General features: G+C 46.4%; 1 protein-coding gene across 3 annotated transcripts in view; it reads right to left on the reverse strand.

Annotated features, from left to right (window-relative positions):
* LOC124552730 (calcium-binding mitochondrial carrier protein Aralar1) overlaps positions 1–21,893 on the reverse strand; it is a 719,518-nt gene that overhangs the window by 611,236 nt on the left and 86,389 nt on the right. The window contains exon 1 of one of the 3 annotated variants that reach the window (XM_047127071.1): positions 8,700–8,954. The exons of the other annotated variants lie outside the window; for them this stretch is intronic. Coding sequence (XP_046983027.1) covers positions 8,700–8,720 — 21 coding nt within the window. The 5' untranslated portion in view covers positions 8,721–8,954. Of the gene's footprint in view, positions 1–8,699; positions 8,955–21,893 lie in introns of those variants that run through there. 3 annotated transcript variants of the gene reach the window in all.

Here is a 21,893-nt window from a genome sequence, read left to right on the forward strand (position 1 = left end):
CAGTGTAGATACATGTTTCAAAGTTTTACTCTCCGTCAAAGTAGTCACCAGCATTGTGTATAATTCGTTGCGAACAATGTGGAAGTCGCATGATAGATTTAGCAGCGCCTCTTCTGTATCTCTCCATCAGTTCTGAAGCGAATGCCATGAAGTGCTTCCATCATCTTTTAGTCAAGTTGGAGCGAGAAAGGTCTAAAATCATGTTTGCAACACAGCCTGCGACCAGCTGAGAAAAAGAAGCGGCGACACTGTGCAGGCCCCGCCTATGTATCGCTTTCCAGAGAACAGTGTTCGGTCGCGCATGGCACGAGTTGTGACTGACTTGTTCGATCGATTGGTTGGAAAGAGTTGTACCGTGTTTTTCTACTTATCCTACTTCGTATGTATGAACTGTTTGTGAAATAACTCTGTAAACGATGCACCTGTGCTCTTACTTTAAATTTACGCACTTTCGTGAGTGTATCCACTCCTAAAACATCATATCTAATCACGGGACAAATTTTGTTCATCTGATTCTTTGTACTTCGGATGTTTTGAAATGTCTTGTGGGTTTTGCCGTTCGTAGTCTTGCTTTCTTAAGGTACGGACGCAATTCTGCTGTGCTCACTGTGAAATTTATAATGTAATTGATAATTAGGTTTTCTGAATATAGTGTAAAGTCAAGTTATTCTGCCTTTAATTTCTAACAAAAACCACGTCACTGTTACACGATCTTTAATTTGTATGATGTGTTTTCAGAGGATCGCGGGTCAAAGAGGTGTGTCGGCGGCACTTCCTTAGTGAACGTTAATGACCGAACACTTCCCGTGTTCAGTCATTACTTTTCATTGCATCTTACGCTTCAAATCGCTGAGATATCTTGAACGGTCACTTTATTTGTATCTAGAAACATTTTCACTCAAGCTATGCAAAGAATGATTCGGCTATTCGTCTACTACTAATGACGCAGTTGTGCAGTCTACACCAGCCGAACACCGACCCCGAAAAACATTTAGAAAATGATTTTGATGATGGTTAATTTCCCCTCATATGTTGCGTTCTCAGCTCCCCGCTGAACTCGATACGAAGCACTGGCTGTACGACCGTACCGAGCCGTACGTACTGCGGGCGAGAATAAGCACAACCACCATCTGATGACACCTATCCTTTTTTTAAATTTATGTTAAATCATAGAAATAACTGTTTCTGAATCTAATTAAAGACAGTAACGTGGCAACCCCCCACCACACTATCCAGACTTAAGCCGTTAAGCGCTTGTGACTTCAACTCGATTCTCAAACTGAAGGAAGGACACTTGACGCTGTTCAGAAGTGCTACAGAGATTCGTCGGGCCATACACCGCTCCACTCTATCAACACAGCTGGCGCTTCTCCGTGTGTCCTACGACTTTCATGTCGCTGGTATCGGGTCATACACACACTGCTGGTGACTACTCTGAAGGGCTGTGAAACTTCGAAACATGTACCTATTGCGTATAAGCTGTAAATTAACAGATATAACGCTCGTAGTATCTACATCTGAACTGACTACAGCACTACTTTCTACAAGAAACTAACAACGGGACCACCCAGCGATCGCATTTTTGTAGTTTTTTTATGTTTATGGTATGTGAATGCCAGAACTCAAATATGAATCTCCCGAAGTTCTTCGATGCAACTGTTAGAAATTCTCGAGAAAATCGACTTTGAAGTTATCCCCAGGCACCTGACTTACTAAAATTGTGGCTACTTATTTCGACAACCCACTCCGTAACTGAGTTTTTAATGGGTCTTCGTTTCTAATAGTTTCGTGACCTATTTTCCATTTCATTTGTTTCGCTCAGTTCGAATACCTTCATCATGTAAATGTAGAAATCGACAAATAGATGCTAATTAGCACATATCTAGTCACCATTTTTATGAAAAATGCATGCCATCTTGTTTCGAATTACATATCGCACGTAAAATTCCAGATTTCGTTACAAATATAAATTATTATTTATAGATATATGATGAGGCCCATACTGCGAGGAGCGTAGGGGACGGTGCGGGAGACCCGCACCGCCGTGCTAGACAAGGTCCTAGCGGAAGTGGTCTGCCATTGCCTTCCTCCGACCGTAATGGGGATGAATGATGATGATGAAATCCCTGACCCCGCCGGGAATCGAACCCGGGACCCCATGTGCGGAAAGCGAGAACGCTACCGCAAGACCACGAGCTGCGGACGATATAATATAAAAGAGTTTAAATGTTGTTTGTCGAAAAGTTCTCGGTCAAGTTACTTGAAATTTTTATACGATGCTGTAATAAACTTTCAAACAGCTATATATCTTTTAAACGACAACGTGTAGGTTTTCATTTAACACAAACTGCGAGAAAGAAAACGCTGGGCTATGCCGTGCCGAAGAAAAAAAAGTGCGGTTTTGTTTTCTTTCCCGCAGTCATTTTTAATGACAATAGTAGTGCAATTTAAACATTAGACAAATCGTATCTTCAATAAACCGTATGTATTGTTTCTTCTTATATACGTTTTAAACAGTAAGTGTATACACAAGACTGTGCTGTTTTGTCCGTTTTAACAGTTGTTGTTGTTGTTGTGGTCTTCAGTCCTGAGACTGGTTTGATGCAGCTCTCCATGCTACTCTATCCTGTGCAAGCTTCTTCATCTCCCAGTACTTACTGCAACCTACATCCTTCTGCATCTGCTTAGTGTATTCATCTCTTGGTCTCTCTCTACGATTTTTACCCTCCACGCTGCCCTCCAATGCTAAATTGGTGATCCCTTGATGCCTCAGAACATGTCCTACCAACCTATCCCTTCTTCTGGTCAAGTTGTACCACAAACTCCTCTTCTCCCCAATCCTATTCAATACCTCCCCATTGGTTATGTGATCTACCCATCTAATCTTCAGTATTCTTCTGTAGCACCACATTTCGAAAGCTTCTATTCTCTTCTTGTCCAAATTATTTATCGTCCATGTTTCACTTCCATACATGGCTACACTCCATACAAATACTTTCAGAAACGACTTCCTGACGCTTAAATCTATACTCGATGTTAACAAATTTCTCTTCTTCAGAAACGCTTTCCTTGCCATTGCCAGTCTACATTTTATATCCCCTCTACTTCGTCCATCATCAGTTATTTTGCTCCCCAAATAGCAAAACTCCTTTACTACTTTAAGTGTCTCATTTCCTAATCTAATTCCCTCAGCATCACCCGATTTAATTTGACTACATTCCATTATCCTCGTTTTGCTTTTGTTGATGTTCATCTTATACCCTCCTTTCAATACACTGTCCCTTCCGTTCAACTGCTCTTCCAAGTCGTTTGCTGTCTCTGACAGAATTACAATGTCATCGGCGAACCTCAAAGTTTTTATTTCTTCTCCCTGGATTTTAATACCTGCTCCGAATTTTTCTTTGGTTTGCTTTGCTGCTTGCTCAATATACAGATTGAACAACATCGGGGAGAGGCTACAACCCTGTCTCACTCCTTTCCCAACCACTGCTTCCCATTCATGTCCCTCGACTCTTATAACTGCCATCTGGTTTCTGTACAAACTGTAAATAGCCTTTCGCTCCTTGTATTTTACCCCTGTCACCTTCAGAATTTGAAAGAGAGTATTCCAGTTAACGTTGTCAAAAGCTTTCTCTAAGTCTCAGTTGTGTATTTATGGCTTATGACTGCAATTGGGAGTCACGAACGATGGCGGGCGATCTTGTGCTTGCTGTCGCGCACCTACGTCACGCGTTCTCAGACAGAGATACAGAGTAGTGTTCTGAGCGGTCTGCTGTGAATCTTGCAACCAATCTGAGCATTTTATGTGACTGTAGCGAGGTATTTTCTGAACTTTTATTCTATTCGGTGCGAGCTGTCACCGCTGAAGGTGGTGGTGAGCGACAAATTCTACATCAGCAAGCGAGGCGCACAGTTTGCGGGACGCCCGCTTCCTAGCGCGAAGCATGTGCGTGGGCGCATCGCAACTGTCGTTTGGAACCGGCAACACTGCAGTCTCCGCCCACGAGTCGACCTGCGCCAACCGCCTTCGCTCGTGAATCACACTGTGGACTACTACTACTACGGAATCTGAATCGTCCGATACCTTGTGACCCAACCCGTCTGCAGGTTAAAACTATGCGGCGGGAGAAGTTTGCCACATTCCGTATACCAACGATCCCAACCAGTTCACCCACTCATTTTAAGCGATATCAGTTCCCAATCATGGTTTCGCCGGCAGTAGCAATAAACACGGATGAAGGTCGGAGAGAGAGAGAGGAGGAGGGTGAGGGGAGAGGAAATAGAGGGGGCAGGAGGACGTGACCACGAAGAGGCGGGGGGAGAAGGTCGAGAAATATAGGGGGGGAGAGAGAGAGAGAGAGAGAGAGAGAGAGAGAGAGAGAGAGAGAGAGAGAGAGAGAGAGAGAGAGGAGAACGACAATACTACGTACATCGAACTCTCACACATACGCGTATTTAGCAATTGCTAGTCTTTTATAAAATTACGTTAACTAAAAAAAATTATATATATATATATATATATATATATATATATATATAAAGATGGTGTCTGTTCTTTCGGACATGTCCGAAAGAACAGACACCATCTTCATATACAGGGTGTTTCAAAAATGACCGGTATATTTGAAACGGCAATAAAAACAAAACGAGCAGCGATAGAAATACACCGTTTGTTGCAATATGCTTGGGAAAACAGTACATTTTCAGGCGAACAAACTTTCGAAATCACAGTAGTTACAATTTTCAACAACAGATGGCGCTGCAAGTGATGTGAAAGATATAGAAGACAACGCAGTCTGTGGGTGCGCCATTCTGTAGGTCGTCTTTCTGCTGTAAGCGTGTGCTCTTCACAACGTGCAAGTGTGCTGTAGGCAACATGGTTTATTCCTTAGAACAGAGGATTTTTCTGGTGTTGGAATTCCACCGCCTAGAACACAGTGTTGTTGCAACAAGACGAAGTTTTCAACGGAGGTTTAATGTAACCAAAGGACCGAAAAGCGATACAATAAAGGATCTGTTTGAAAAATTTCAACGGACTGGGAACGTGATGGATGAACGTGCTGGAAAGGTAGGGCGACCGCGTACGGCAACCACAGAGGGCAACGCGCAGCTAGTGCAGCAGGTGATACAACAGCGGCCTCGGGTTTCCGTTCGCCGTGTTGCAGCTGCGGTCCAAATGACGCCAACGTCCACGTATCGTCTCATGCGCCAGAGTTTACACCTCTATCCGTACAAAATTCAAACGCAGCAACCCCTCAGCGCCGCTACCATTGCTGCAAGAGAGACATTCGCTAACGTTATAGTACACAGGATTGATGACGGCGATATGCATTTGGGCAGCATTTGGTTTACTGACGAAGCTTATTTTTACCTGGGCGGCTTCGTCAATAAACAGAACTGGCGCATATGGGGAACCGAAAAGCCCCATGTTGCAGTCCCATCGTCCCTGCATCCTTAAAAAGTACTGGTCTGGGCCGCCATTTCTTCCAAAGGAATCATTGGCCCATTTTTCAGATCCGAAACGATTACTGCATCTCGCTATCTGGACATTCTTCGTGAATTTGTGGCGGTACAAACTGCCTTAGACGACACTGCGGACACCTCGTGGTTTATGCAAGATGGTGCCCGGCCACATCGCACGGCCGACGTCTTTAATTTCCTGAATGAATATTTCGATGATCGTGTGATTGCTTTGGGCTATCCGAAACATACAGGAGGCGGCGTGGATTGGCCTCCCTATTCGCCAGACATGAACCCCTGTGACTTCTTTCTGTGGGGACACTTGAAAGACCAGGTGTACCGCCAGAATCCAGAAACAATTGAACAGCTGAAGCAGTACATCTCATCTGCATGTGAAGCCATTCCGCCAGACACGCTGTCAAAGGTTTCGGGTAATTTCATTCAGAGACTACGCCATATTATTGCTACGCATGGGGGATATGTGGAAAATATCGTACTATAGAGTTTCCCAGACCGCAGCGCCATCTGTTGTTGAAAATTGTAACTACTGTAATTTCGAAAGTTTGTCTGCCTGAAAATGTACTGTTGTCCCAAGCATATTGCAACAAACGGTGTATTTCTATCGCTGCTCGTTTAGTTTTTATTGCCGTTTCAAATATACCGGTCATTTTCGAAACACCCTGTATATAGTTCAGGCTCACCGGCCATTTGACCATCTTCTTCTGTGCGGATGCACAAACAGTGTCCGAACTCTTACAGGAATCGGCAGTAAAGCCTCGAGTAATGAGTATGATGGGCAGGGGCACTATGAATATAATGCGGGACAGTAAGTTGCGAATGTGGGTCTCACGGGAGGCGTGCCAGAGATAAGTCTCTGCAGTCGCACTATCCCCCGTGTCCTCGGTGGCTCAGGTGGATAGAGCGTCTGCCATGTAAGCAGCATATTCCGGATTCGAGTCCCGGTCGGGGCACACATTTCCAACATGTCCCCGTTGACTTATATCAACGCCTGTATGCAGCTAGGGGTATTCATTTCATTGTGATTTCAAAAAATTATATTTCCATTGCATGTCATGCGTAATTCGAAACAAGAAGATGTGCAGGTATCCGCAATTAGCATGCATTTGATGAATTTTATACACACGTTCAGAAAAACAGAGAACACCTTGAACAACTACAGACAGGACGTTGATATTCACAGGACATTTACATCAATATGTTCTGCATACACGATTAGCAATTCAACAGGTCAACATCGATATAGCGGCGCGGCGGAACACCGGGAAAAATATGCCTGCGGCTCTCGTTGTCGCTGCTGTAAACCAAAGCTAATGGATCAGTGTGACTCGAGCAGACGCGCAGGTATCTCTCAGACATATGTGCGAGCAATAGCGTGAGTTCGAAAGAGGGCCCATTACAGGCATGAGAGATTGTGATGCATCCTTCGGGGAAATTGCTGCTCGTGTGGAATGAAGTGTTCCGGCAGTGCAACGGGTGTGTGGAGAATGGTTCACGGAAGGCCGTACAACACGACGAGATGGGTCAGGTCGCACCACTCAGACCCCCCCTCCCCCCCAATCCCCCCTCCGAGAAGATCGTCACCTCATGGCGCTCCAGGACAGATATGAGTCCTCCACGGCACTTGTGCAACGGTGGAATCGTATAACACATCATACACTATCAGGGGTGACAGTCCGTCGCCATTTATTATAGCACGGGTTACGTGCGAGTCGTTCACTTCTCCACCTACCTTGGACGAAAGGCCAGAAATTTGCTGGACGTCACTGGGGACAGGAATGGCATCAGACACTGTTTTGGGCCGAGTCCAGTTGCTGTATGTTTGGTTCGCCGCAGACAGGGGGGAGTATCACACTAACTGCTTAGTGCCAAGTCGAGTCGTCATGGTGTGGGGTGCTGTTGAGTACAACCACAAATCACAGTCGGCGCGCGTCCATTGCACTGTGACCAGCGTGACCTACGTGAATGACATCCTGTGATCGTCGCCACGCCCCTTATGCACAACATCCCAGAGGCCATTTTTCAGCAACACAATGCACGACCACTTGCTGCTGTACGAACAAATGCCTTCTTGACGGCACAGGATGTCAGCCTCTTGCCTTGGGCCACCAGACTTGTAACCAATCGGAAATGTGTGGAATATGGTGCCGTGACCCAATACCAACTGCCACAGATGAACTTTGGAACCAGGTGAATGCAGCATGTATGGCTGTACCACAGGACGCCATTCGCGCCGTATGCGAATCGATACCATGATGCATGGACAAGTTATCAGGGCCCATGGCGGACCCTGGACCTACTAGGTAACAGGACATATCTGAACCGAGGTGACAAATTCAAATCAGTTCTGCAGAATATTCTAATGTACGTGTCGTGAGAGTCGGGTTTGTCGAAAAATTTTTAAAGCTCCTCATTCTGGAAACATCCCCCAGGCTGTGGCTAAGCCATGTCTCCGCAATATCCTTTCTTTCAGGAGTGCTAGTTCTGCAAGGTTCGCAGGAGAGCTTCTGTAAAGTTTGGAAGGTAGGAGACGAGGTACTGGCAGAAGTAAAGCTGTGAGGACGGGGCGTGAGTCGTGCTTGGGTAGCTCAGTCGGTAGAGCACATGCCCGAGAAAGGCAAAGGTCCCGAGTGTCTCGGTCCGGCACAGTTTTAATCTGCCAGGAAGTTTCATATTAGCGCACACTCTGCTGCAGAGTGAAAATCTCATTCTAGAAACATCCCCTAGGCTGTGGCTAAGCCATGTCTCCGCAATGTCCTTTCTTTCAGGAGTGCTAGTTCTGCAAGGTTCGCAGGAGAGCTTCTGTAAAGTTTGGAGGGTAGGAGACGAGGTAGTGGCAGAAGCAAAGCTGTGAGGACGGGGCGTGAGTCGTGCTTGGGTAGCTCAGTTGGTAGAGCACTTGCCCGCGAAAGACAAAGGTCCCGAGTTCGAGTCTCGGTCGGGCACACAGTTTTAATCTGCCAGGAAGTTTCATATCAGCGCACACTCCGCTGCAGATTCATTCTGGATGCATCGAAATACTTTGTGAATATCTTTTTGGATTGCACGTATCGTAAGTAAAAAAAAAAAAAAAAAAAAAAAAAAAAAAAAAAAAAAAAATACGAATATCCCATTGCCGGATTGTCTCCTTGTGAGTCCTGTCTTCGTATCTGCTTCAGTCAGTGCGTACTGCCTACGACTGTATGGAAGAGCGATAACCCGCAGCTTAGGCGCACACTGACCTCCGCCACTGCCGATGCCATTCCTTATGCGCTTTCTGGGAGAGGTGGTCGCTGGCTGGGTTCCTCGCTGCTGTTGCTCCTGTTCACCGCACTCCCTGACCAGATGGTACACAAGCACACGCCACACAGGTCACTCGTGTCACAGAGCGCGGCGGCTGCTCTTTCTCGCGGTTTTCCCCAGTCCGGCGCACTCGCGGATGGCTCGCGCTGGGCGTCCCGGGTCGCACTGCCCTTGTGTGCGGCTGCGGCTATTGTCGTCCCCCCCTGGCCGCTATCTGTGCGGGCGACTCCCCCCTCCACGCCGCCAGCACGCGGCCGGCGCCGCCCCTGGTGGGGGATCGCGGAGTGGAGGAAGGTCGCCGCGGGCTCTCCTCAAGGTCCGCGCCGTTGAGGTAGTCTGTCCGCCGGCCGGCTGCCCCCTGCGTGTAGGCAGACCCGCGGCGCAGTCCGCCGCCACGGAGGTTAGCTCATCTCAGGTGACTCACGACCTCAAGTGATTCACCGGCGCCACAGCATACACGATGTTTATTACATTCACGGAAAAACCGCAACACCAAAAAATAATGTACAGTAACGAAACGTCGCGAATACATTTCTCTAGCTAACATGTTCAAGTGAATATTTTTCGCATGGTGCAGCCCAGTCAGCAACTGTAAAATGTAATTATATTAAATTTCAGCCTGCAGTTGCATACGCAAAGAAACTTTACCTAGGTTTCGGCTATAATACTGGTTTTAAGTCCGTATTACTTCGCACGCGCATGCGCGCGACCACCAGCTGAGTCTTATGACTATGTACTGTGGTACTAGCATTTTAAGTTTGACGACGCCAATATCTGGAATGTTTTAATTTAATTTTATATTGTGACATTTCTGAAGGAGGCTACATTATTATAGCCGAAACCTAGATAAAGTTTCAAATAACTTCCTGGAATTCAACCAAGTAACACTTTCAGCGACCGCCGATATTTCGGCGGGAGAACACCCCGCCATTTTCAAGGCAAAACTGCAACAGACAGGCGGCGTACGTGCAAATTTAAAACCTCGGTTCTCGGACTGAAGCACGAAAGATAACACACACACTGAACACTACAGCCACCAAAGATGACCAAAGTCAGAGCTATCGATAGTGAGACTATGAATTCTCAGGTGAGGTAGCTTTAACTCTGTTCCTCTGTTTTTTGACAAGGGAGAGAGCCGGATTCCAAACAGAGTTTAAACAGAAACCTCCATCCCTGTTAACGAGGTTGCTCGCTAATTTAATCTCAACTGCCTCCTTAATAACACTGTCCCAATAGCTGGACGTGCATGCCAATATCTCGGTGTTATTATATAACATGGGGTGACCAGTATCCAAGCAATGTTCGGCAATAGCAGATCTACTTGGCTGCTGTAATCGTGTGTGCCGTTTATGCTCAGTACATCGGTCATCCACGGTCCTGATAGTTTGACCAATATATGCCATGCCGCAGCTACAAGGAATGCGATATACACTCGCCTTACGCAGTCCAAGATCATCCTTAACGGTGCTCTAAAGTGCTCTTATTTTAGATAGAGGTCGGAAAACATATTTCACATCGTATTTCCGTAAAATACGACCGATCTTGTTGGATGTGTTTCCTTTTTTTTGGTCTTCAGCCTACTGACTGGTTTGATGCGACCCGCCACGAAGTCCGTTCCTGTCCTAACCTCTTCATCTCAGAGTAGCACTTGCAACCTACGTCCTCAATTATTTGCTTGACGTATTCCAATCTCTGTCTTCCTCTACAGTTTTTGCCCTCTACAGCTCCCTCTAGTACCATGGAAGTCATTCCCTCATGTCTTAGCATATGTCCTATCATCCTGTCCCTTCTCCTTATCAGTGTTTTCCACATATTCCTTTCCTCTCCGATTCTGCATAGAACCTCCTCATTCCTTACCTTATCAGTCAACCTAATTTTTAACATTCGTCTATAGCACCACATCTCAAATGCTTCGATTCTCTTCTGTTCCGGTTTTCCCACAGTCCATGTTTCACGACCATACAATGCTGTACTCCAGACGTACATCCTCAGAAATTTCTTCCTCAAATTAAGGCCGGTATTTGATATTAGTAGACTTCTCTTGGCCAGAAATGCCTTTTTTGCCATAGCGAGTCTGCTTTTGATATCCTCCTTGCTCCGTCCGTCATTGGTTATTTTACTGCCTAGGTAGCAGAATTCCTTAACTTCATTGACTTCGTGACCATCGATCCCGATGTTAAGTTTCTTGCTGTTCTTTCTACTACTTCTCATTACCTTCGTCTTTCTCCGATTTACTCTCAAACCATACTGTGTACTCACATTAGACAGTTCATACCGTTCAGCAGATCATTTAATTCTTCTTCACTTTCACTCAGGATAGCAATGTCATCAGCGAGTCGTATCATTGATATCCTTTCACCTTGTATTTTAATTCCACTCCTGAACCTTTCTTTTATTTCCATCATTGCTTCCTCGATGTACAGATTGAAGAGTAGGGGCGAAAGGCTACGCCGTGCTGGATCCCAACGGCCTCCTATCACTAGCAGTCGAGATGACAGGCATCTTATCCGCATGGCTGTAACGGATCGTGCAGCCACGTCTCGATCCCTGTCAACAGATGGGGACGTTTGCAAGACATCAACCATCTGCACGAACAGTTCGACGACGTTTGCAGCAGCATGGACTATCAGCTCGGAGACCGTGGCTGCGGTTACCCTTGACGCTGCATCACAGACAGGAGCGCCTGCGATGGTGTACTCAACGACGAACCTGGGTGCACGAATGGCAAAACGTCATTTTTTCGGATGAATCCAGGTTCTGTTTACAGCATCACGATGGTCGCATCCGTGTTTGGCGACATCGCGGTGAACGCACATTGGAAGCGTATATTCGTCATCGACATACTGGCGTATCACCCGGCGATGGTACGGGGTGCCATTGGTTACACGTCTCGGTCACCTCTTGTTCGCATTGACGGCACTTTCAACAGTGGACGTTACATTTCAGATGTGTTACGACCCGTGGCTCTACCCTCCATTCGATCCCTGCGAAACCCTACATTTCAGCAGGATAGTGCACGACCGCATGTTGCAGATCCTGTACGGGCCTTTCTGGATACAGAAAATGTTCGACTGCTGCCCTGGCCAGCACATTCTCCAGGTCTCTCACCAATTGAAAACGTCTGGTCAATGGTGGCCGAGCTACTGGCTCGTCACAATACGCCAGTCACTACTCTTGATGAGCTGTGGTATTGTGTTGAAGCTGCATGGACAGCTGTACCTGTACATGCTGTCCAAGCTCTGTTTGACTCAATGCCCAGGCGTATCAAGTCCTTATTACGGCCAGAAGTGGTTATTCTGGGTACTGATTTCTCAGGCTCTATGCACCCAAACTGCGCGAAAATGTAATCACATGTCAGTTCTAGTATAATATATTTTTCCAATGAATACCCGTTTATCATTTGTATTTCTTCTTGGTGTATCAATTTTAATGGCCAGTAGTGTTCTTTAGAACGGATGTATACAGGAATTTTTTTCTTGTTTTGGTGGGTACTGCCGCCTCTCAAAGTAATTGACTTTTTTTAACGTCCCCTAGACAGAATGTTTAAACGCTATCAGATATTCCTACAGGAGATGCTGTAGGAAGGGTAGAAGAAACGTACCTACAATTAAGCATCATCCAGTCACATTAATGTCCCTACCAGTCAGAAATCAGAATAACCACCTTTCGCTTCGTGTGTGTGTATGTGTGTGTGTGTGTGTGGGGGGGGGGGGGGGTGTATGGAAAGACCCTTAGAAAAGATCTCGGAAAGTTCTTAATGTATTTACTTCATATTTTTAGACGACGCTCTAATAAAATTTGGACCACCATTGACGATATATATTTTTAATGTATATAGTACACACAGACACTAAGATGCAATGGGCGAACGTTTTTGGCGAGAAACAAGTAGTTGATTGATATACTTGACTGTGACTGTAAAGTAGTTATATTTTATGCTGTCACAACTTCTAAAGGTTGGAGCTACAGAGGACTGGAAGCTTTGCGGATGTAAGGGGTGAGGTACGGGCAGAAAACAAAATCAATGTTCTTTGTGCAATCCAAGCAGAATGCGCTGCTCAGCAACAAAGCAAGAAACGGAAGCAGGAGGTAGGCACTGGGCGATTGTGACAATAAAGGGGGGCAGAATATGGAACACGACAATTCTATGGCATGAAACGGAACTGTTACTCCGTATAAAAGTTTTTAATTAAAAAACTTTCAACCTCAGTATCTCGGAACTACTCTTCTTGCTATAAGTGACCCGTTATCTCAAGAAGGGCTGAATGTAGAAATTAGAAATTTTTGTAGCACGCCAAGAACAAGATTTAACACATGTGGACTAGAATAACAAAAATATCTTACGATCTTTAGCGTTACAAAACTATGACAGAAAAAGTAATTGAGAAAAAAATGGTAACACGCTTCATAATACAATTTATGCATTAATTATGTTTCGGTATAACTCGAAAATTCAACCTTTAATTACGGAAAATTTGGCGTCCTAAAATGTTTCCAAAAATTATTTTAACACTGGCAGCATAGAACATACCAACGGCTTTCAATACGTAACGCAACACGTTTCGTTCTCGGCCGATTCTGGTTGAAAAAATGTGGAATTTGTTATGGGGCATCGTGGAAAATTCCCGCTTCAGCCTCTATAGTTTCATGAAGTGCTCTACTGTAGGTAGCCTTCACAATGGCGTCTGTAACAGAGGTGCGTTCCAAGCACACAGCTGTCATTTTCTTTTCGCTGAAAACCACACCACCACAGACATTCACAAGCGCTGGCAGAAAGTCTGCGGGCACCTGCCAGTGAACAAAAGCACGGCGAGTCACTGGCCGATGTGTACGCCGTCATCTCATCAACGTCGCGCAAACCTGCGCGATGTCCAGCGTGCCAGCCGGCCGCACCCATATGTTGGAACTTACGGACACTTTCATTCGAGGTGATCGGCGGTTCACAATCAAAAACCTCACTGCTCAACTTACGACTCTGTTCGTAGCGCTGCACATTCGTCCATCAACTGGGAAACTCAAAGGTGTGTGCCCACTTGGTTCTTCGCCACAGGACAGAAAACCACAAGGAGTGGCGAAGGTCAATGTGTGAAATTGCTTGCAGATTACGAGGCTGACCGTGACAATTCTTTGTCGTACGTCGCCACAGGCGATGTAACATAAGTTCATCACTTCGAAGCGGAAACAAAACGGCAATTCATGGAATGGCGCCACACCAGCTCCCATCCGACGAAAAAGTTGAAAGCCGCGCCCTCAGACGGTAGTCATGGGGACTGTCTTCTGGGAATCTGAAGGGGGCATTCTGTTTGCTATCCTCCATCTTGGTGCAACGACAGACTCTGAAGTCTATTGTATTACCCTCATGAAATTGAAGAAACGACATTAGTCTGTCTGTCCCCACAAAAAATTCAATGAACTTCTCTTTGTCCATGACAAAACCAGCCCTCCAACAGATCTGCACACTCGAAAGGGGCTCATAAAACTTACTGGACTGTTCCTCATCCACTCTACAGCCCGGATCTCGCACCTTCCGACTTCCACCTGTTTGGCCCACTGAAGGATGCACACCACAATATGCAGTCCGTGGATAATGGGGAGGTTATTGATGAAGCAAGACGTTGGTTCTCGCGTCGTGGCGCCATGCCGTTATACAGACTCTCCCAGTAACTCGGGTTAAGGCCATAGCATTAAAAGGGGTTATGTTGGAAAAATATGGTCTTGTAGCCAAACTAGTGCTGGGTGATTTGGTGTACTGGAATACTGAATAGAACCAACCTGCTTTTATAAAGAAAAGGTGTTGCATTAGTTAATGAACGCCGCTCGTAAATCTCCCTGAGTTGTGCGTGGCTCGTGTTCCCGCCATCATATATTTTACACCCTGTTTTTAACGTACTTTCACCTAAAAAAAAAATGGTTCAAATGGCTCTGAGCACTATGGGACTTAACTGCTGTGGTCACCAGTCCCCTAGAACTTAGAATTACTTGAACCTAAGCAACCTAAGGAGATCACACACATCCATGCCCGAGGCAGGATTCGAACCTGCGACCGCTTTCACCTCACTACGTTAATTTTAATTACTACTATCACCGAGTTGCTGCTTTGCCTGACCGTTAGCGGCGCTAGCAGCGCGTATCGATATATCGCCTCTCGTAGTATCTTTGCTGGACTGCGATACTTCCCAGTCGTCGTCTGTCGTGAGTACGTGCGAGTCGCGATTTCGGGCTGCCAGTCAGTTGGAACGCGTCTGGAGCGCAGTCCGGACCTACCAGTCGGAGAGCTGCAATGCGGCACTGGTGCAGTCGGGTTGGAGCTGTGAGGTCTGCGTCGACATGGCTCGCCCGACCATTGCCGCCACGCATCACTTGAGCCGCGCCACGGTCTTGGTGGATCGTCGGTCGGTAGTCCAACGGGACGACGCGTTTTGGCTCGCCGATCGTTCATGAGTCGGCTGTGTGTGTGTGCATCTACTCCCGATTTGTCTTCATGCGTACTTAGTTACTGTTGGGTATCGTTCAGGTCGTCGTACAAGTGTTTGTCAGGTTGTGTGTGTGTGTGTGTGTGTGTGTGTGCGCACTTTGGCGTTATTTCCACTGAGGACTATTTTACATGTTGTCGGCATTCTGAGAGGAGTCGATCGGTTGGTGCGGACCAGGGAAGTTTATCTCCGCGCCGTGCAGTCAGCTGGGTCCGCTGGCGGTCCCTGCGCAGTGTCGGAGCGTGTGTGGAGCTGCCCGATCGCTACGAGCTTCGTGGTTTACCGACCCAGGACGTCAAAGTTGAGTAGTGGTTTTAAGTACTCAAGCCACGTCCATTCATGTTGTGTGGTTCGTTTCGGTAGTTCGCTGTTGGGGAGGTTCTCCTGTGAGCAACACTGAGTGTTTGTATTGTATTTAGCCGCCATGCTGTTGAATTAACTATACTGGTTGACTACAATCCAAGTGCACCAGCGGAATTTTCTGCCTTGTGGCCGTTAGTGTCCCGGTTACCTGCCATGGCCACTAACGTAATTTCAGGCAGTGCCCGTTCCTCACCTGTTGTCGCTGTCCAACACGGCGTTTACTTTTGACAGCTTAATATATAATACATATTTCATAGTGGATAATCACGTCTGTAACAGTTTGGTCTGAGTTTTTATTGACCGATTGGTGGCAAGCAAGTAGTTTGGTCGGTCGGTCCCTGACTGTCTCTTGGTTGGGTTACCGACGCATCAAGTGTACTTCGGCTCACTACCCGTCTCACCTAGTGAACGACGGCAGACCGACCCCCTGGAGACTTCTGAGTGCCGCTGTCTTTACTGTCTTCCTCACGGGTGTTTAAGTGTCTGTTGGTAATCTATTATAGCCAATGATTTAAAAGAAACAAATTCTATTATTTTATTTGCTATTTTAACTGTATTTTCAACTTCTTGTTTTTCTGTTTTTTTTTTTTTATTTTTTGTTTTTCTTGTTTGGAGGCCTCAGCCGTGAAAGAATTTCATTTTGAAACTTGTAATTGTAAAGGTTCGGCTATGTGCCGTTTTGGTTTAAAGGTGTTATTAAATTACAATAAATTACAATTTGGAGTGAAACTGTCCGACACCTTATTTGGCCCTTTCCTCGACCCTAATCACCTGTTCTGCCCAGCGGGTTTAGCGGGCGTCTCACTCGCCACGGAACTGTACACTATGTACCATAAGTCGTGCACTTGGAGCTCAGGAAGCAATGGTCGGAAATTAATACTTAATTTATTTCTGTCCTTTCGGATATGTCCGAAAGGACACCACGCATTCATTCATGTAATTGATTCGCCTCAATGTACAATGAATCCACCTTCTTCATTACGGATGCACAGTTACGTTCGACCCCTGTGGGAATGACAGAGTAGCGAGTTGGAGCACATGGACGGGCTCTGCAGATAGGTGGGAATGTGGGAGCGTGCCGAGGCGGTCCGCGCATCTGCAATAAACACTGTGCCGGATGGCGGAGCGGTCTACGCAGCTGCCTGGTAAGCTGGAGAACCTGGGTTCGAATCCCGATCCGGCACACCTTTTCATTCGTCGCAGCTGATTCCGCATCAAGTCCCGATGCAGCTTATATTGTCAGTTCTCTCTTCTTTCTTCCCCCTCCATATTCAATTTACATACTTTAATGTTTTATAGACACAAGCAGCTAACAGCCGATACCTTGCAACAACTTCGGCCTACAGAAAGCAATCCAAGTGGCGCCCGTCAGTCCTAGGGCATGCATTAAAACTCCCTCAAATATCCCCGGTTGTCTCGAAACTCTACGACCCTCTGCTGGTTGAGGAAAAGAGTGCATTTGAGCTGTGGAACACGTCAGTAACTCGCTAAATGCCTCACTGAGTTGCAATGGCGGTCCGGCAGAGGGTACGGCTCGCTGAAACCTCGCTGCAGCCGTTCGCCTCTTCGACCGCAAATCAATTTCTGACCTTTACTGCGCACATTTCAATTAGCCAAATGGCACGGGCGCGCTCGCGTACGTATTGCCGTACCAAAACACCAAACGGACAGGCGCACCAAACTGAGTTCTCCCCCTCCCCCCTTAACATGTCTATATCTACATATATACTCCGCAAGCCACCGTATTGCGTGTAGCGGAGGGTACACTGTACCACTAACAGTCATTTAGATGCCAGATGTTTAATATTACTTACGACAGTTGATAAAAAAAAATGGCTCAAATGGCTCTGAGCACTATGGGACTTAAATCATCAGTCCAATAGACTTAGAACTACTTAAACCTAACTAACCTAAGGACATCACACACATCCATGCGCGAGGCAGGATTCGAACCTGGACCGTAGCAGCAGCGTGGTTCCGGACTGAAGCGCCTAAAACTGCTCTGCCATACAGGAAATACAAAGAAGTTTCCTGGCTTTTCAGTTACAGCTAAGAGCGGTGTACAGGATTTGACGACAAAGTGGCGTACTACAGGATCAGTTGCAAACGCAAAAAACAATCTACCTCCGTCCGTTCGTACACCTACTGTGGTCGCGGATATTCGAGCACGAACGATCCAGAGTCCGAAGAACCCGACACGTAACTTGTCGCAACAAGTGAACGTTTCGTGTACGTCTCGTCAACGAGTTTTATGCCATATACGGATGAAGACCTACAAAATGACATGAAATTAACTAAAGGAGGAAGATGAGGCAAAGCGTGTGAATTACTGCACGTGGCTACTTCGAACAGTTGAGAGTGGAATGTTGGATCCGCTTCTGTATTCCATGAGAAATGAAGTCTGGTTCCATCTGACAGTGCATGGGAACTCCCAGGCCACCACGAACTGATCAACAAACTATCCCTATACGATTAACGATTAACCTCTTGACCGGGAAAAGTCGGGTGCGTGGTGTACCGTGTCAGAAAGTCGGATTGTGCAGCTGCGTACATGCGAATCTTTGAGGAATTTTACGCACAGTTGTTCCCCACGCGCCTCCAATGAGCGAACATATGCTGTCGTTCAAGAGAACAGGGCGACCTACCACATTTCACTCGAGTCAATGTCACGGATTCATGAATGATTCATAGAAGAATGGACACTCAGCTAAGGACTGTAGGGGCCGCGTTCGACGGACCTGAAGACTTGTGGCTTATCTGTGGCGCAGACTAAAGGGAAAAGTGCACGCAAGTAAGCCAATAATGCTAGAAGACTAAGGACACTATTCATAATTAATTTTAAGAATTGCTGTGTGTCACGGGACATCCTCTTCTAACATTACTTTTCCTCAACAGTAGTTGTCGATACCACTATTATTTTTCGCATTCTGGATAGGTCAGTATTGTTCAAATGTTTGTGAAATCTTATGGGTCTTAACTACTAAGGTCATCAGTCCCTAAGCTTACACACTACTTATGCTAAATTAACCTGAGAACGAACACACACACACCCATGCCCGAGGGAGGACTCGAACCTCCGCCGTGATCAGCCACACAGTCCATGACTGCAGCGCCTTAAACCGCTCGGCTAATCCCGCACGGCATGTCAGTATTATCTCAGTTGCTTTCCGGAAACTTTCATATAATTTTATTATCAGTATGTTATATTTCAAGTTAAAATTTTTTGAAAAGGAATTACTTTATAAAATATTTTAGTTTCGATCCTACAATCGATAAGTCCTGGTTCTGAATGTACAGTTAAAATTATTTTTTTTTCAAACATTTGAAATTACGAATTATTTGCACACTTAAAATTTCTATTATTAATTAAACAATCCCGTCTATATTTATTTATGGATTCATTTATGAAATAATAATTGAAGTTAATAATGTAACGGAAACTAGTAGACATTCATTTGTTAAGAAAAATTGCAAACCCTTCGTAATATTGTTATTTCCGCGGAGTCAGGGAGTCGTAAGCTTGCTTCTGATGTGATCGGACGTATTTTTGTATAATAGGTGCGAACAACGTAATTTCGGTTCGTTAATGTAAAATATCAAAATACTGTATGATATATATACGTAACAAAGTGCTGCAGCAACAACTTCCGATTTATTTAGTTTAAACCAACCGTGAGCACCTGATGGAGGATTTTCAGTTTCAAGAATCAGATCGCTAGACAAGAAGAACTGGAGCCACCTCAACATGACAAGCTAAGTAAACCTGTAAGTCTACTATAATCTTCGCTCCTCTCAAATCTTCATAACAGACTTTGCTTATTAATTACTTGGACTGGGCATTGTTTAATGTGCACAACTGATGGAAGTAGGAAGGAGAGGAAGGGGGGGGGGGGGGGGGGGAGGGGCAACGGCCTCGTCAAAGCGGTAACACCGGTTCAAGTTAGATCACTGAAGTTATGCGCTGTCGGGCTGGGCTAGTTCTTGTATGGGTGACCATCTGGTCCGCCTAACGCTAGTCGCAAGCGGGGCTCACTCAGCCCTTGTGAGGCAAACTGAGGAGCTACTTGATTGAAAGCAGCGGCTTCGATCTCGTAAACTGACATACGACCGGGAGAGCGGTGTGCTGACCACATGCCCCTCCACCATATCCGCATGCAGTGACGCCTGTGGGGCTGAGGATGACACGGCGGCCGGTCGGTTCCCTTGGGCCTCCATGACCTGTTCGGGTGGAGTATAGTTTTAGTTTTTGGGAAGGAGGGGGTAAGATTACATGCGACAGGGTTGCACAAAGTGTATAGTAACATGAAACTTCCTGGCAGATTAAAACTGTGTGCACGACCGAGACTCGAACTCGGGACCTTTGCCTTTCGCGGGCAAGTGCTCTACCAACTGAGCTACCGAAGCACGACTCACGGCCGGTACTCACAGCTTTATTTCTGCCAGTACCTCGTCTCCTACCTTCCAAACTTTACAGAAGCTCTCCTGCGAACCTTGCAGAACTAGCACTCCTGAAAGAAAGGATATTGCGGAGACATGGCTTAGCCACAGCCTGGGGGATGTTTCCAGAATGAGATTTTCACTCTGCAGCGGAGTGTGCGCTGATATGAAACTTCCTGGCAGATTAAAACTGTGTAGCCTACCGCGATTGCGGTTTATCGTATCGCGACATTGCTGCTGGCGTTGGTCGAGATCCGATGACTGTTAGCAGAATATGGAACCAATCGGTGGGTTCAGGAGAGTAATACGGAATGCCGTGCAGGATCCAAATGGCCTCGTATCACTAGCAGTCGAGATGACAGGCATCTTATCCGCATGGCTCTAACGGATCGTGCAGCCACTCTTAATCCCTGAGTGAACAGATGGGGACGTTTGCAAGACAACAACCATCTGTACGAACAGTTCGACGACGTTTGCAGCAGCATGGACTGTCAGCTCTGAGACCGTGGCTGCGGTTACCATTGACGCTGCATCACAGACAGAAGCGACAAACCTGGGTACACGAATGGCAATACGTCATTTTTCCGGATGAATCCAGGTTCTGTTTACAGTATCATGACGGTCGCAACCGTGTTTGGCGACATCGCGGTGAACGCACATTGGAAGCGTGTATTCGTCATCGCCATACTGGCGTATCACCCGGCGTGATGGCATGGGGTGCCATTGGTTACATGTCTCGGTCACCTCTAGTTCGCATTGACGGCACTTTGAACAGTGGACGTTACATTTCAGATGTGTTACGACCCGTGGCTCTACCTTTCATTCGAGCCCTGAGAAACATTTCAGCACGACAATGTACGACCGCATGTTGCAGGTCCTGTACGAGCCTTTCTGGATATAGAAAATGTTCGACTGCTGCCCTGGCCAGAACATTCTCCAGATCTCTCACCAACTGAAAACGTCTGGTCAATGGTGGCCGAGCAGCTGGCTCGTCGCAATACGCCAGTTACTACTCTTGATGAACTGTGGTATCGTGTTGAAGCTGCATGGGCAGCTGTACCTGTGCACACAATCCAAGCTCTGTTTGACTCAATGCCCAGGTGTATCAAGGCCGTTATTACGGCCAGAGGTGGTGGTTCTGGGTACTGGTCTCTCAGGATCTATGCACCCAAATTGCGTGAAAATGCAATCACATGTCAATTCTAGTATAATATATTTGTCCAATGAATACCCGTCTATCATCTGCATTTCTTCTTGGTGTAGCAACTTTAATGGCCAGTAGTGTATTTCTCTATTATCTAATTATCGCTTGTTTATTTGTTGTTGTGGTGGGCAACAATTCGCGCGTAACTGTCGACCTGTCCGAGTGCTCGGTCCCGGTTTTCCGTGCGCCAGCCTGCAGTTGGACGTTTATGTCGAATCCGAGATCTGTATTCAGTCTGTAACGACGTGCCTGCCCGCGGGACGTTTCGCTGTGATCTGCCTTCCTGTTAGGGGGCCTGCAGCCGCTTCTCAAGAGGACGGGGCGGAAGAGAAGAAACGGCTGGTACAGTCAGCGCTTATTACGGATACGTATCGCCTAATTAGGCAAACAAGGGAGAGGCGGCACCCCCTCCCTTCTCCCTGTCTCTACACCTCGTTACTGCCTTTGTGGCTTTCTTTTGCGCCACTGCCTTGCGACTGCTTATCCGCAAGAATGGATCTCTTAAAGTTTCAGATTCTCTTTGCAGCCACCTGCCCGTGGCGGCTCTTCCGTCAAACAAATCTCGTTTTCCTACCTCATTACACGCCTGCGAGGGTTTCTGGTGCGACACTGTGTAATTAAAATTCGTCTGCTAATCAGAAACTCCCTTGCAAAAC

This window comes from Schistocerca americana, chromosome 10 (genome assembly GCF_021461395.2).
Source record: "Schistocerca americana isolate TAMUIC-IGC-003095 chromosome 10, iqSchAmer2.1, whole genome shotgun sequence".
Taxonomy (NCBI): domain Eukaryota; kingdom Metazoa; phylum Arthropoda; class Insecta; order Orthoptera; family Acrididae; genus Schistocerca; species Schistocerca americana.